The sequence below is a fragment of the Protopterus annectens genome, chromosome 1.part2 (genome assembly GCF_019279795.1).
Source record: "Protopterus annectens isolate FY-2018-M chromosome 1.part2, PAN1.0, whole genome shotgun sequence".
Lineage (NCBI taxonomy): Eukaryota > Metazoa > Chordata > Ceratodontiformes > Protopteridae > Protopterus > Protopterus annectens.
The window spans coordinates 211572391-211590358 of NC_056727.1; the positions used below are offsets into that span (position 1 = coordinate 211572391).

Below are 17968 nucleotides of genomic sequence, written 5' to 3' on the forward strand. Positions count from 1 at the left end.
TGCTAGAGAGTCTATGAAACAGGCTCCCCATCTATATATGGTGAGAGTTGCTCCCTAACCCAATTCAAGTGCAACTTGCACAGTTGGATAGGAAACCGGAAATTCATCCCTGGTTTGACACCTCTGTCTCTAATGCAAACAGGTAACCTGCAAATGGTTCATCTCCCAGGCCCATACTTAAAATTATCAAGGGTATCAAAACTTGTCAGAGAATTGGGATGCATGGCTAGGCTTAAAAAGGCCCTTGCGGTTATTAGCCTAGTAAACACCTATGTATTTTATTTATGCAACATTATCACTGCCCTTATGACTATTATGATTTAAAATATACTTGCAGTGAAGCTTTGTGTGCATGTGTGTGAAACGGAGTGTTTCTGTTGTGAAATTTCTGAGCACAAATACTTAAGTTTACAAATGCACAGATGTTCTTCGTGTTTCACTGTTGCAGTCATCACATTTTGGTTATCTGCTTGCAGTAGCCCTCAGTCGGCCTGATTAACAGTCTTGGGTCCTGTGTCGGTTGCTGTCCCTTCTTCCGTGATGTCAGGTAGTTAGGGGTATAAAACATGCAGCTGATGCCATTACATCAGTCTTTCTTGCAGTGCGGTGCCCGAAGCAGAAGCAGTTCGCAAGTGCCGGTCGGCTGACTTCTGAAATTTTCGTTTTCGAGTTTCAAAACCAAAGTCTTCAACTAAAAGCTAAGTACCCCGTTGGGGAAACTTTTTCTTGCTCTAAACCGATGTCAGTAAAAGCAAATAATTGCATTACTTGTGGAAAGCAAATACCTCATAAAGATTTTAATTCATACTGTATTCCTTGCCTAGGCCCTGACCACGACGTACCTCGCTGTCGGTTTTGTGCCTTATTTAAACCACAAACTATCTGTCGTCTGTATATTTTCACTGCTAAATATTTTGGTGCTCGGTTCAATTATCCTGATATGTCTTCGGCAAGCCATCCGACTACCGACATTCTGAAAAAACGCAAAGATAAAGACAGCGACAGGCTGCCTAGGTCCAAAGCTGCCAACAACACTTCTACTAAGCCAGTCACCAGTTCACCGGTACTCAGTGAGGCGCTTTCACAGAGAGTGATACCCACTACTTCAGATTCGCAGGCCTCTACTGAGTCCCATTTGGAGTCCAGTATGCCACTAGATGCTTCAACTGTGGAACCTGTGGATGTCTGTACCTTGGATGGGTCCGGAGCCACTGTGCAGACACCGGTTTCTGAAGGTGTATTCAGGCCTACTGAATTGCGTATTAAACCGGCGCCATCTTCTTCTTTAAGGCTTAAAATTCGAACCATGCCTAGAAAACTGACGCCCAGACCGCATGGTCAGGCTTCTATGCCTAAAAAAACAAATTATAAGAATGGCTGAAGACCTTATTAGTTTTAATCAGGGGAAGCCAGCCTTCCCCCTCTAAGAGACCTAGGACTGAGTTTGCTTATGATACTTCTGACCAGGATTCTGAATTTTCTGTTTCCTCCAATGACCAGGATTTACACTTGTCTACCTATGAGGATTCTGATGCTGAGGACTCTGCGCCCAGGGTATTCACAAAGTGCCTAGCTCCAGTCATTGCATTTTGCAGCCAAAGAAATATTCAAATATACCCATACCTGGATGATTGTCTAATTCAAGCAGAAAGCCAGGACATACTTTTGAACCATCTGGCCTTTGTACAAAGGGTGCTAACTTGTCTGAGGTACACCATAAATGAAAAGAAATCACACCTGGTACCCTGTCAACAAATTATATTCCTGGGAGCAAACTTGAATACAACTTCCCAGATGGCTTTCCTCACACCAGAGAAACAAATTCATTTGACAACCTACTCCAAACAAGTGGCCACAAAAACCCTGCTATCTACAAGGCAAATACTGCAAGCCTTGGGGTTCATGGCCTCCTGCATTCTTCTAATTCCATATGCAAGACTGCATATGAGGAAACTACAATGGTATCTAAAAAGCCTATGGTGTCAACATTCTCAGGATCTAAAAGCAATGATTCCTATCATACCTTGCCTATGCCTAGAGTTCCTTTGGTGGGCAGAGGCTTGCCACCAAAACAAGGGACTACCATTCACACTACCCCCTGCCGCCCAAACCTTAACAACAGATGCATCAGACTATGCATGGGGGGCTCACCTGGCAGAGAAGTGCATTCAGGGCAAATGGAACCCAAGTCAAATGCACCTGCATATCAATCAAAAAGAAATGTTAGTTGTACAGAATGCTCTGACAGCCTTCAAGGACCACATTCTTCCAGGACAATTAATGGTAAAGACGACAGCACCACTGTTATGTGGTACATAAACAAGCGCGGGGGGGGGGGTACACATTCTTACCCCCTCTGCAGACTAGCCATGGCATTGTGGAACACAGCCCTGAGCTACCAAGTGTATCTACAAGCTCAGTTCCTTCCAGGAAAACTAAATACAATAGCAGACGAACTAAGCAGAAACCTTACGACCCTCATGAATGGAAACTGGAACTAAAGATTTTCAACTTGTTGACAAGCAAATGGGGGAGCCCAGATATAGACCTGTTTGCCTCCCCCCAGAACTATCAATTGGACACATTTTGCACAAGGACTCCCCACAAACAAGCTTGGAAAGTGGATGCCCTGTTCTTCACCTGGAAAAACCTATCAGTTTATGCCTTCCCTCCTCTGCCTCTGCTCTCCAAAGTACAACTAAAGATCAAACAAGACAAACCAAGGACGATTTTGATTGCACCAGACTGGCCACTCCAACACTGGTGTACCCCCTCTTGCGCAGTGTGCCACTGTTGGCCCCATGGCACCTGCCTCAGACTCCTACCCTATTTGTCTCAGCAGGAGAACCCGATTCTTCACCCTCAGCTTCAAACACTGAACCTAGCAGTCTGGCTAATTACCTAATCTCTCCTTTACCATCCCTCAGTAAACCAGTGATGGATATCATTTTAGAAGGGAGGAGGCCTAGTACTAGAAAATCTTATGCTGAAGAATGGAAAAGATTCTGTGCCTGGAACCAATCTCATGGGATGAGCACAGCAGTGCCCAATTTACCTCAGATTTTACAATACTTAACTGAGATGCTTCACAAGGGCCTGTCTTTCTCCTCCATCAAAATTCACGCCTCAGCCATTTCAGCTCATTATAACACAGAACCTCCCATCTTCTCTCATCCACTGCTCAAGCAGTTCCTTAGAGGAGCCAAAAATTTACGACCACCTAGGAAAGCTGCAACTCCTTCTTGGGACCTTAACTTTGTATTGGAAAAGCTCACTCTTCCTCCTTTCGAGCCAGCTGCTACTGCAGACTTAAAATTCCTTTCTTGGAAAACAGCTTTCCTTTTAGCAATCACTTCAGCAAGAAGTTATCTGAATTACAGGCCCTTATGGCAGTGGAGGCTTTCATCATCTTTCATGCGGACAGGGTGTCCCTCAGGACCAATCCTTCTTTCATGCCCAAGGTGGTGTCCTGTGTGGCCCTTAATCAGTCCATTAATTTGCCAACCTTCTTTCCTAATCCACAGAACAAAGGGGAACGGATACTGCACTCCTTAGATGTGCAGAGACAACTTAGATTCTACTTGGACAGGACTAAACCTCAAAGGAAATCTGAACTGCTGGTGGCATTTACTGCAGGGGCAGAGGGGAAAGCTATTTCAAAGCAAACTATTTCCAAATGGATAGGCCATTGCATTTATTTCTTCTACAAGCACTGTGGAAAACCTATCACACAGGGGATCAGTCCCCAGTCAACCAGGGCTGCATCTACCTCTACAGCCTTTCTCAGAGGCGTCCCTACCAGGGACATCCTAGAAGCTGCTACCTGGAGTTCTGTACATAATTTCATCAAGCATTACCATCTGCCAATTTTCTCTAAATCCAGAGCTGGCTTTGCCACTGCAGTCCTGCAGGGCTTTATAGCTGGTCCTAATGCTATCTAAATTCCTCCTCCCATCCTTAGCTTTGGGAATCTACCCAAATGTGATGACTGCAACAGTGAAACACGAAGAACATAGTACAGTTGTGTACACTTACCATAAATGTAGATGTTCGAGTGTATTCACTGTTGCAGTCCTGGTTACCCTCCCTCCAGCCCCCTTACTTTTGGCTATGCCTCTACCCTCCTTTACTATGCTCAAAAGCTTTTTGGTGTATTTGCTTTTTTGTTGGAGGTATAACCTTGTATATTTATAGATTTAATTGCTTCCCATTCGGGGGCACCTGACATCTGGAGCAAGAAAAACTGATGTAATGGCTTCGGCTGCATGTTTTATACCCCTGACGACCTGACATCATGGAAGAAGGGACAGCAACCAACGCAGGACCCAAGACTTTGTTAATCAGGCCGACTGGGGGCTACTGCAAGCAGATAACCCAAATGTGATGACTGCAACAGTGAATGCACTCGAACATCTGCATTTATGGTAAGTGTACACAACTTTACTTTTCACAACTTTGAAAACTTCGTGCAACATTGAAGCAAATGGGACAAACTGAAACAAATTTTTTTTTTAGAGGGGCAATTTCCCCTTCAGCCTCACACCTACAAAATGTATACCACCTCAGTGGTTGCACAGCATTGGGTAAAGCAGTCCCCAAAGAGTAAACAGTCTGAAGCAGTTGGATTTTTTGCTCTTTTATGATCAAGCAAGTTATTTTCATGATCTGTTACATCGACAGACCGACTGACATTTTTATTCCTTTGGCCTGGGACGTGACTGAAAAGTGTTTTGGACAAACCCACTCCTCCTGGTTGTTCTCAGGTTTGTATTAGAAGAAGAAGGAGGTGACGAAAGAGCGAATGCTGTTTCATTGAAACGGAAAACCCCTTCTGAAAACAGCGAAGTTACGGAACAGCGACCCCCCCCCCCCCCCCAGAGAAAACATTGTCAGGCTTTTCTTGGGACTTTGTTATTTTCTCCACTGTGGTGCGATCTCGGAGTTGGTATATTTACGTAGGGGTGTGTGGGGTGCAAAGCCCCCCACTTTTTGTCTTCATAAAAAACATTTTTTTGGAACAGCAATTTTATTTTTCCCCTGGGGGGAAAAAATCTCTGTTCCTTAACTTCGTTGATTTCAGACTTCGGGTTTTATGTGTTGATGAAAGACAGTTCACTCTTTTGTCGTTTCGTTCTTCTAATGTAGACCCTGTTGTTCTCAGAGGCTTGACCCATTTCAGGCCTGCAGGGGAGCTGAAGCCTATCCCATTATTCAGTGGTTGCAAAGCAATGAAACTAATCTCATATGTAGTGTCAACATTGAGTGAAGTACAGATGTGTAATTTATAGATGTGAAGTTGTCTCGCTGTTCATTCATCACTGATGGGTTCGGAGCCGATCCTCTGCTCCGACACGGCTGACTAACGAGCTCAAAGTTCTCCAGTAGCTCGAGACTCCACCCCTTATCCCATAATGCACTGCTGGAATTTCCTCAGATCTAGTTTGCCGTGGCACGGATCTCTTGGTTTCCAGCTTGGCTCGAGACTTTCTTGGGAGTTTTTCAACTTTCAGCAAGTTATATATTTTTTTTTCATTATTTTTTATATATCCTTGTTCTATTCTTAATAGCAGATGTACTTAGCTAGTAGATAGTAGTTTTTCTGTGTTTATACCCCTTCCCTCAGTATTATCTATCTTGCCTTCGGCCCTTTAGCCTTAGGATCCCTTCTTTAGTGATTAGTCAGTGTTCCCTTTTGGGGCTATTGTTTTTCGATCTCTTATTACTGTTTATAATTATTTAGTTGTCAGTGCCCCTTTTGGGCTGCGTGTGTGTTTGTGTGAGTTACATAGTTGAAAACAGCACATAGTTAAATAGTGTGATTGAGTTGTGTAATGTCTGAAGAAAAAGACAAACATCCAAAGTCTGGGTTTAAAAATTGCCCAGACTGCGGACAGAAAATTTCAGTCACAGATGCCCATGTGCAGTGTGTTTACTGCTTGGGTGAGGTTTATCTGCAAGAGTCTTGCAGTATATGTCACTTCTTTTCCACAAGAGTGTTAGCAGAAAGGAAGAGGAAATTGATAGGGGTATCATCAAACACCCCTTTTCTGAGGCATTGTCTGACCAGGATGGAGCCAGTAAATCATCTAAATCTTCTAAGCCTTCCACTGCTTCTAGATCCAAAAAAGGGAAAAGGTCAGAGTGTGTGGTGACTTTGGCTCCACTGCCTTCGGAGCAGACAGTCTGCTCCTTTCAGAACCGGGACATGGCTTTGGAACCGGTTTCCGAAAAACCTCCATCCATATTGATCCAGTCGGCTCCGTCTGTCCACTCTTCCAGGTCCTATGTCAGCCTATCTGATCTGGATATGGACCGGCTGGTTCAGAAACTCTTAAAAACACCAGGCCTAGTTAAATTGCTGTCTGCTCAGACACAACCGTCGGAGCCAAAGACCGCTACCTTTGAATTGTCTGCTTCTCCTCTGAGCCATACCAGACCTTCAGAGCCAGAGGAGGCTGACCTGATGATTGTGGATCCCTTGGAGCCAACATTTGTTGTTTACAGGCTTGTTGCTCTCTTTCACATGCAAATCTGTATAAGTCTCTCACAAAATGTTCAGTGTCCTTCAAGATATAGTCTGACCGTTTAATCAAGGAACAGGTAGAGAGTGATTTATGCAACGGGGGTCAACAGAAACAAATCTCACAAACACTTAAAATGTGTTTTAGCTATTCTAGAAATATAAGATACTGTACAGACATCATAGGCAAGCATTGGAATATCTTGACATCTGATAAACAAGTTAGCAACCTGATAGGAACACATCCACAGTTTACTTTTAAAAACAAGAAGTCGCTAAGGCGACGACTTTGCAATCCCAGAGATCAAATTAGGACTGAGGATACACCAGGGACTAAACCGTGCAATAGGTGCCAGCTCTGTAAATTTATAAATCAAGATATGGAGTTTCTGCATCCAGATACTGGTGTAACTTGTACACTAAGAACCAGTGCAAGGTGTGATACTTCACATGTGGTTTACCTTGCTACTCGCAAAGTATGCAGTAAATTCTATGTGGGAAAGACCGATAGACTATTAAGGGATAGGATCAGGGAACACCTATACCATATTAAGAAGGGTAGTGTGTTCAATGCTTTAGCAAAACACATTAAAGAAACGAATGATCAACACATGTGGTATTAGGTAAATGTTATGAGAACTTGAGGGGTGTGACACCAGAGTTGAAACTGAGAACCTGGAGGCTAAATGGATTGTGCGATTGAGCTAACACAGGACATGGTCTTAATGACCATGTACCATTGAGACCCATCCTGAAAAATAGACCATTACGTAGGTAGAATTTGTTACATTTATGTGGTTTACGTGTATTTGTAATATGTATTTTTTGTAATATTGCTTTTATGAAATGTGGTTTTTATAATGAAGTTTTTGTATATTTTACTATGCATTTTACTGTGGGCTGAATACAATTGTTCTTTGTGCCTTTAAGAGTTTTCTCTTTTTAATCATGTGACTAGCTAATGCTTAGTATAAGAATGGGTGTGTTGAGTGCTGCTTTTTATACACCTGAAGAAGCCTTGTGGTGAAAGCGCTTGTGTGTCTTGTAATAAATCAGCTGAAGAAACTGGAGCCTTGTCTCTGCCTGCTTTTATTCTTTGGATTTGTTTTGTGTTTTTGCAGAGGTACCTGGTTACTGTTGGAATTATATTTTGCTTTGCTTAAACTGGAATATATGTTGCATAAACTCAATGTTCATAGACACCTTAGATTTTATTTGGACAGAACAAAAGACATTAGGAAATCAGATCTGTTCTTTGCGTCTTTTTCTGAGACCAGGAAAGGTAAACCAGTTGCTAAAACAACCCTGTCTAAGTGGCTGTCGGATTGTATCACCTATACATATGCTTGTCATAATATGCCCTTGTCTAGTAAAGTAAAGGCTCATTCAACCAGAGCAGTTTCTACCTAGTCAGCCTTTCAGGCCAAATTGCCTTTGGATAGCATCTGTGCAAGCAGCCACATGGTCTAAACCTCACATTTTTATGACTCATTACAAAGTGGATAAGGCCTCCAGGGACAGGGCTTTATTTGGTTCTATGGTTCTGAAGAGTGTACTTCCGTGAGCCACCCAAGATCAGGGTGCTAGGGATGCTACCCATCAGTGATGAATGAATGGCGAGATTGAACAACTTCACATAAAGAAGTTATGTACTCACCATAACGTTCCATGTGAGTTGTTCCATCTCGCCTTCATTCTCACGTCCCTCCCTCCTGGCTGGCAGTTGACCTGGAGGCTGTCTTCATCCTGGTTTTTCAATGTATTCATTCATAGGCAGAATAATTATTGTACTATTGTATGGTATGCAGCAAACAAGATCTGAGGTAATTCCAGCAGTGCATTATGGGTTAAGGGGTGGAGTCCTGAGCTACTGGAGAACTTTGAGCTTGCTAGTCGGCCGTGTCGGAGCCGAGGATCGGCTCCGAACCCATCAGTGATGAATGAAGGCAAGATGGAACAACTCACATGGAACGTTATGGTGAGTACATAACTTCTTTTTTAGTTAGGTTGTTGTTTGCCTGGTTGACAATACTAGATCAGCATAAAAACAATGCATGCAAGTGTTTGAAGGTTGAGAATAGGAGGATTTCAAGTATACTGGTGAAACGTCGCTGCAGTTGCACTCTTAGCAAGGTATGAAAGCCCATATGCCTGGACTTTGCCTCCTAGATTTAGTGTCTTGTAAATTTACTAGTTTCTTTTGTGACTTGTAAATGTAAACAGGTTAGTAGAGTCATGCCTCACATTCATTGTTTAGTGAGCTTATTTTGTGCATTTTACTTACAGTGCATTTCAGAAATTATCTTGTATATCTGGATAAAAAAAGTTGAATTACCTTCACATAATTATATTTATTCTGTTTTTCTAGACTCTGGATGGAGGATTAAATGTAATTCAGCTCGAAACTGCAGTGGGAGCTGCTGTCAAATGCTTTGACAATTCATTGGGAATTAACGTACCTCGTAGCCGTTTCCTGCCTGTGAAGACCTCATCTGACCTGTTGCTTGTTATGTCTAATCTATACAGTCTTAGTGCTGGGTCATTAACAATGAGTGAGAAGAGAGAGTTTCCAACTGTTCCTCTAGTGAAACTGGGCAGTTCTTTCACAAAGGTATCGACCTTCAGCTTTAATTTCAACAAGTAATACAGTGTAGTGAACTACAACCTGACCTCTATGAAATACTCTTGATATTGTTATCTTTGCCTTTTAGCCTTGTGCTATCTTTTGCTGATGCTATGGATTGTGTTCGGTATTATCTTGGCATACTTATAATCTGATATGTCTGACAGTCTATCTGTAACTCCAATTTATCTGGACATGGACTTGTATCCATGGGTTTAAAACAGATTTTTAAAGCATTTCTAGCTCACTGTATAATAACATGTTGTGTAGCTACGTTTATGTACATCATTAGCTGAGCAGGTTGTTTAAGGTATTAACGAACAGTCAAGCTGCACTATTTGAAAGGAATAAAAACCAGAAAATGAAGGCTGAATGACTTGATAGAAACCCGCACTTCTTTGAGCGCACCACATCTGAATCTGTGTCTTCCTTGCAAACATGGTTCCCTATTAGAAGACCGAAGATGCATTCTTTCGAATGCGTCTTGGTCGAACTCAAAAGCCTGAAACTGCAAAATATCGAAGCGGCTTTGGCAAATTCTTTCCCTGGGAAAAAATTTGCTTGGACGCTTCGTTACTTTGCCGTTTTCGGCACTGTTGTGCGGTCTCGAAGTTGGTATATTTAAGTAGGGGGGTGGGGGTGAAGCCCCCCACTTAATGTAATGTTTCAAGTGTTTTATTTATTTTTTTTTGTTGGAACAGCAATTTTTTTCCCTAGGGAAAAAAATCGCTGTTCTGACGGTTCGAAATTGTAAGCTTTCACTTACATAGGGTCGATCAATCCCTGTTCGCTTTTTTAAGCATTCGGTGATCTAATATAGACCCGCAAACATCAGTAATGTCCTTCATTGTATCACTGTTGCAGTTTGCCAGTACTGTTTGGTTATCCTGCCTGAGGTAACCTGACGTCCATCCGACATACCAAACCAAAAAAATGAAGCACCAAATATTTGTCATGTGACCTCAGCCTGTAGGCGTAGGAATATCTAAGTTGACGTATGAGCATAAGATCCTCAGACTTTCTTGCTGCCAGTTCGATCTTCGCTGACGTCCGTATGTACATAGTCTCCCTTACAGACAATAGTCTTCCTTGAAGGGGTGGGTGTGTGTGCATGTTTGTTTTTTGAATCCTACATTTTAACACTACTCTGGGACTATTTACAGTTTTTTAAATATTTTTATACGGAATTTCTGAGTCTGACCACATGAGGTCTGGCATCTTGAAGCAATTCTGATTAGTCTGCCTCTAGGTATCCCATAATTCAGTGCTTGTCTGTAAAAAAAAAAAAAAAAATCACACAGGCCTCTTTCTTCCTAAATCATCTGTCACTGCACTGATTTTTCATGCATGCACTGCTGTCTTTCACTCAGTTTTAAGTAACATTTCATGCAGTTCAATGACTACTTAAAACATAGTGCAAATGCCACAGAACAGGCTTTCAAATTGTTTTTTACTGCTGGTTCTTTTTAGAATGGCTAAACTGCAAGCTTTTGTGAAGCCTGAGTTTGTACTACTTTGACTCATCTGCAATCCCCCTTCACACCTAACTTCCCTAGCTGTCAAAGCACTAAGGGTAATTTGAGCTGTTACCTACTGTGATTGACGGGTCACAGCAGAAGACGTGACTCATGTACTGTTTCCTTGTTCTAGCCTTTACTTTCTGTATGGGTAGTGGAAGGATGACATATGTGAATTGGAGACTTTTCCAGGGCGGGACAAAAGTTTTTTTGAAAGTGAAACCAACGCAGTACAGTAAGCTACTGTTCTAGTGGAAACAGTGAGTTTAAAATATTTTATATGCTGTATTGTTTATTCATAGCAAGGACAGTAAATAGGGAGAAAAAGACAGAGAAGTTGAGCATTTAAGAATAGAATCCCCACTGGTGTCCTTTTAACTTGTCCCTTGTACTCTTTAGTCACAATAACAAAGCTTGTGTATATGGACTACATCAGGCAGCTTGAGTAATCCTCAGTGGGTCCCTGATTGGGGGCATATCTTTTCCATCAGTCGTTTGTAATTTGTTATGAAGATTCCAGGTTTAGAGCTGTCTGCATACTTCTACCAATGTTTTGTAATACAACACAAATTGTATACATGTGTATTTATTCCCCCAAGCCCAGCAATTTTTGTCACTTGCAGTGTCTTGTTGCATACCTAAGCACAGTTCTGCAGACAGCTTCATATGGCCATCAGATTGCAAGCAAAGTCCCACACCGGTGTTGCCTTTACTGTCTTGGGAAGTGTAAGCTGGTAACCGCTACAATTGAGAAATTTTAAAAGCTCCACCCACAGAAAAGGAGAACTCATCAGCCTGCCTGCTTCAGATCAAAAAAGAAGGTAGTCATTAGCTCTTCATCTAGGGGCCAGTAGGAGGGTTGGCCCAAATGCAGACACTCAAGCAGTTAAAGGACTGGCTAGTGTATTAGGAAGTTTGGTGTTCAAGTGGCACCATGGAGGTACTGAGTTCATTCTTGGCCTGCAAGTGATGGTCTGCAGCCATCCTACACCTTGGAAGAAAATAAGGGAACTGGAAGATCCCCCACCCCAGATCTCTGACCTCGACACTAACTGGGCCATGGTTCATAGCTGGAACTGTAGCTCAGCCACACCACTCCCAAGAGTAGTCTGAGCTGCCCGATCATGGATCGGTGATACTCGGACTAATGACTCCTGTTTTGGGGCTGCCTCTAGACCCAGTTGGGCAAATAGGCCCTGGTTTATGAGAATCCGTGGAGTTGTCCTACAATCACGGCTTATGTCTTGGGTTCTAGATAGTCAGCAAATGTCTGGTGACAGCATGAAGAAAGGGGTGCATCTTTAGGGAGTTTGATCAGAAGCTTGTGTTATGTGGCACAAACGTCTCTCTGGTATATGCTACCCTTAGCTGGCAGGCAGTTTATCTCCATTTCTTGGTCCACTGACCCCTAGTGATGGTTAGTCACATGCTTTCCTTCACTTGAGCTTGTTTTTTCAGTTAGTGGAGAGCTCAGTCTGAGACTGACAAAGATGAGTCCAGCACATTTCTTATTATCTACAGATGGCCTTTCATGTGAAAGAATGCCCTTAGTCTTATGGAAGAACTACTTAAGTTGACTTTGAGTCCCTTATTCTGTCTTTGCCATTAATGCCTGACAAAGTCTTTCGGGGAAAGATGGCGGAGAAGCCTTAGGTTAGTCTTTCGCATGAGATCCCAGTCCTTCAGGATTCTCTTAAAGCAGGCTAGAGCTACACTGACTTCAACTCCTAAGAAATTAGATGACATCTAAAGCCCCTGTTTGAGTGGTTAAGGCAATTAGCCACTCACAGTAGTGCCCATCCCTAGCCACTCACTGTAGTCCTTATCCTTGTTTGACCTGTTGTCCTGCATAGGTCCCAAAGCTCATAGCATTTTGTCACCCAAGGAGGAGTCTAACACTTTAGAATCCTAAAGATTTCATCTTTGTTCTCCTTTTTCTAATTGCACCTCATTGGTAAGGTTGTGGCTCTGTTTGTAGACCTTCTTGGAGTATGGGCTCACCCCACAATTCCTTCCAAAGATGATCTTAGAAGTGTCCCTTAACCAAGTCTGTTTCTGTGTTTTTTTTCTGCAGCTGAAACCTAGAGGAAGAAGCTCCTTCCCACTGTCTTTGCACATTTGGTGCAGATGCTTCCTGAAAAGGATGCATGACTTGTATAAGCTGTTCATCTTTTATGCAGGGAAGGAAGGGTTTGCTGTATCTATACAGGCTGTCCATTTGGATTTTCTGCTGAATTTTTTTACCATTATTTTGAAGTGTTGACATGACATAGATACAGCTTACTCCCACCAGTGAAATAGCTGCCTGTAGTTTTTTTTTTTTTTCAGAAATGCCTCTTGCAGTTTGTGCTGTAGCCAGCTGGCCCTTGCTGCACATAATCTTCAAGCATTGTCTCCCTCGGGCAGTCAGAACAGTATATTAAAAGCTCCTTCCAGACAGAAAGCCACATGAGTTTTGTCCTTGGGCATTCCAAACCTAGAACTAATCATGGAGGAACTCCTGCTTGGATGTGTTTTTACCCAATGCCTGTTGAAATTCTGAGATTTGTAATTGTAGTCCTTGGAACTGGTGACCTACAGCTGTGATTGTGGGGGGACACTTACTAATTATGAAATTGCATTCTCTAGTTTTTCCACACTGCTCCAAGGTACAGCAGTCTGTATTAGTACATGTTAGTAGCAGGAGTATTGGGGCACCGAATCCACACTAGAGGATGCAAGGAACTTTAACCCCTTTGCAAAAACAAATCAGCAATGTGTGTAGTATTTGTTTTTTGGAATTGCATGCTAATCTCCAAATTGATGGGAGACACAGCAATTCCAGTACATAGCAGTTACAACAGTTACCATTTCAAATTGCCTTGTGTTGTTTTTTTCCTGGCAAGTCCTCATTAAATGACAGACATGCGAGTTTCTAACAGGATATCCTTCAGAAAATCCATACCAGACTTTATTTGGCCAAATTTTACAGAAGTCTTGCAGTAAATCTTTGAACTCTGCTAGGGCTGCATAGTCTCCGAATGTGGATCCAATCTCCCTGTTACCCCAAAGTAAATCTCCTACAGGTTGATGATGTGGATGGATACATTGTTTGTCTGACTGGTTTATAAAAATATTTACATTAGATTTTTTGGTTGGAAATGCCAAACTATTGGGACCTAGTGGACAGTTTAGGTATAGAGAATATACTTGCCCATTGTGTTTTTAACTGCCTTGCTGGGTAACTCCTGTTCCCACATTATCCTATATTGCTTTGTGGGATTCAACTATATATTAATAATTTAACTGCATCCAACTAGTTCACCACTTTTAGAATGCTTATCTGAAAATGTGTGCTCCCAAATACCTGTTGCCTTTAGATTAGTCCAGTGAGTAGAATGTAGAATATGATAAAAGCAAATTAGGCTCTCAGTAATATTTGTCATTATTAAAGCAGTTCATTCCATAAAAATTATTGATTGTCAAAGATGTCCTCTTCTAAAATCAGAGGCGCCATTATTACTTTTGATGTCTTTGAAGATTTTTTTTTCATATAGCTCCAACATAATTCAATGAGGGCTTCAAGAAAATCACAACTAATATGGTGATATCATCTGCACCTGAAAAGTGTAGACTTCTAGCACGGGAGTATCAGATGGAAGAGTATTGAAGATGACTTGGTTTGGAAGAAAGAATAAAACAAAATAGGATGAAGCTTTGTATAGTGAGCAAATCCAGTTTTTAGCCCCTTTTACAGCTCAGAATGATGTACCCTAAATGCTGTCTTTAAGAGTAAGATCTGGAAAGTGTGTTAATTTAGAAACATTGGCCTGTGGAAAACTTTCTGATTAAAAAAAAAAAATCTACAGGACATATCTGTGCATCTGCTTTAAGGGAGAGTGGGCAGACATCATATTTGGCCCAGTATAGCTACAAAATGGTCACTTTTACCACTAAAATATAGTACCAGTTCCATGAGCTCTGTCATAATGAATGCTTTACACTGTTCAATATTCATGTATTTTGAACATTTGTTTAGCTTCACTACAGCTATTTAACTCGTGTCCAGGTTGCAAATGTTAAGAATATACTTTGCGTATTTGTCTCAGTAGCTCACTTGTTTACCTGTCCTGTCAGAATGATCACTGCTGTACCAGTTTATTGGTGCATTTATGTTCAACATGGAATTGATTGGTTGACACCATGATGCATCACTATTTAAATGAAATTTTAACTGCTATACTTTGTCTGATGAAGCAGAGAGGACTCTGAGAAAGTGCTCACATTTTTTTCTAAATAAAGAGTTACGTGCCATGTGTATCCGGCGAGTTTTATTTTACTTATTGCTTCTTCTTTATTATTGCTGGTTACTTCATCCAGGGTCGAGGACTTTATTTCTACATTTATGTTCTTAGTTTGCACTGTGTCATTGACCCCAGGTGTAAAGGGTCTTGTACCCAATCCATATCCATGTTATCCTAGTGCAGCAAGCCTTGTTTTGAGAAGCAGACAACTTTGTTGGCATAGGGGATAAAGCCCTGACTTAACCCAGGCATACGGAGTTTAATAAAACCACTCAAGAACCTACTTGAGCTGGTTTGGGAGAGGGAAAAGAGAGGCATGATGAAGTGTGCTAGCTTCTCTTAGATGGAAGGTAAGGGAATGGTCTGAAGTGTGCAGGTCACCCAGTGTCCCACTGGAGATGGGTACAAAATGGCTGTTGGGCTGAACTTGCAGGTGGGAATAGGCGATATCACTGCCATAGAAGGGGCAGAGATGCACAATGTGGCATGAACCTGTGGAGTAGCACTAGCCTATCATAGAGGTCTGCAGCACAGAGGGATAGATTTCTGGTGGCTAGAAAGTCCGTTATCTGTAGCTATGCTAGCTGTCTGGCCATCCCACCTGGCAAATAACCTTTCTTGCTAGATTTTGTATGTGGGCCAGCAACCCCAGCAGAGTAGGGAGGGTTAAGCCAGCTAACATGCTGTTGGGAGCACTGTGCTGCAGCAGAAGAAACCATCCCAAATTAGTTGTGTGAAGAGATTGCAACGACAGTCTCTTGTCATTTTGTGCCCATCTCCAGTAGGACACTGGGAGAAGTCTATACAACCTCTGCTTGTCTTTTTGTATGACAACTGTTAGCCCAATGTGGCATGCTAGTGGCTGAGCTAATCCAAAATCCCACTGATGGTATGGGGCTGCAATGAGGTGTTGCAACAGGTGGACGGGCAAAAGAGGGATACATCACCACATGGGTGAGAGTATTTCTCTTGTGTTGCCATTGCACATCTGGTGACATCACCCGTCATGTCTGTGGGGGGAGAAGAGGCTTCAGTAAGTAAATCAAGAGTTGGTTACAGTATGATTGCCCTGTTTCTGCTCTTTTACCCAGTTGTGTGCAGAATTATAGTTCATAAAGCTGAAGAGGCAGTTTTCATATGGAGGGATAAGATCCCCTTTGGTGAAGGAAGAATTGGATGCCACCAATGTGATGGTTTCACACAGGAGGGATAGACAGGAGAAAGCCAGAGATCTGCAGTCACTTATAAGTTTGCCAAAATGTTTCTAAATTTTCATATGGGGGGGTCTTCAGGGGCCAAGAGTGATGAGGTGTTGTTACCAGGCTCTAATGGGTGGTTAGTACCTTTCCATGACGTATTGGTAACTACCTTGTAAGAAGGAAAAATAACATAGTGTAATACTGCGTACTTTTTAGCATAATCTGCTGCTTTCAGCTGCTTATTAAAACTTTAAAGTGAAGTCATTTTGTCAGTTTACTTCTGTATCTTAGAAATAAACACTTAATGTATTCTCCTTACATGTTGTGGTTAGTTTTTATCTTCCCTACTGTAAGTAAAGCCTACTGTATACATTGAATGTGCAGTGTGCTCATTTATTTAACTTCTGGAGCTCTCCAAAGAGTTCTTGGTCAGGAAATTAACTTTTGGTTGAATTTTTGCTGTTAAATTGAGGCAGGATCATTCATTTTATTCCACACACAACCTACAGTCTGGCTTATCATTTGTTCAAGTATGGATATACAAATAAAAAAAAAAAATTCTGAGACCAAACCAGACTAAAATGTAGCATGTGATGGCTATTGTTTTTAGAAATCAGATTTCTCCCCCCACAGACATGACTGGTGATGTCATTCAGATGAGCAATGGCAACACAAAAGAAATAATCTGAATTCCATAAAGGGATTCCTTTAGTATTAAAGATGTTGATGCCAGTATAGAATCTACCGTATCCTTCAAATGTCTTGGTATTTGGTTAGACCAGTCTATTAACTTTGACCTATTTCAAAACGCACAAAGTGATCAACACACTACTGTTCTGGGCAAAGAAGCTATCACTTGTTCTGTCCAAGCCAGCCAAACATACCATAGGCAAAGAAATACTCTTATCCCAACTCGGATAAGAACTATCCATAATACCTGCAGCTTCAAAGAAAAATGCCCCCACCTTGCAAATAATCTCTAATAAAATCTGACTGTTCATTACTAACTGCTCCATTAATGAGCACCACTGCCCACCTCTCGTCAAAGCTAAATGGCTCCCAGTATATTTGAGAGCCACCCTCCTACTAGGACCACTAATTCACAAAGCCCTTTCTCCTGAGATCTTCTCTCACTCACTCTTCATCAAACCCTCCACGTATTATCTCAGGAGTATTTCTCAATCTCAACCCACCCTGTAATTCCAAAAACTAAATTCTATTGCACTGACCTTGTGTACTTCATCCTAGCACCTAAATTATAGGCCTACATTCCACTATGTCTGAAAGTACTCTGAATTCAGACAGCATCTGACGGAACATCTCTTCACCCAGACAAGGTGCAGATGCAATCACACAGGTCCTGTTACATGAGCCCTGCAGCCCTCTCACACCCCTTTTATCCCAATTTCATCCTTATCTTGTCATCCCCTCACTCTACTGTTCCTTATTCATCCTACCTCCCTCTTCTCTTTGCATCTTCCACACTTCACTCCTTTCTACTCCTCTTCCCTCTGCTTGTCTCTCTCTCTCCTATTCTCAGTCTTCTCCCCATGGTATCCTTTTCCTGCAACTATTCTCACTTGCCCCTCCTAATGTCTTCATACCTGTCTGTATACAAATATATAACAATATGCTACTATCTCTGTAGCGTAAGCCATCTCTGTCATGGTTGCATCTTATCCATAAAGCTCTGCTAAGCATAATTCCATTTTGCCATCCATATTTAACTTTGTAAACTGTGTCTTGAACTAAATGTTGTAGAATATTCTTGCTTCTATAAATGTGTGTTTTTTAGCATATCTGTAAATATTTTGTTAGTTTCTTAT

At 41.8% G+C, this 17968-nt stretch overlaps 1 protein-coding gene across 1 annotated transcript in view; it reads left to right on the forward strand.

Annotated features, from left to right (window-relative positions):
- The window catches only part of UGP2 (UDP-glucose pyrophosphorylase 2), a gene marked incomplete in the record, with an annotated part of 652430 nt that overhangs the window by 534430 nt on the left and 100032 nt on the right, over positions 1-17968 (forward strand). Inside the window, 1 exon segment of the mRNA XM_044055543.1 lies at positions 8889-9131. Within this exon segment, the coding sequence (XP_043911478.1) occupies positions 8889-9131 (243 nt within the window).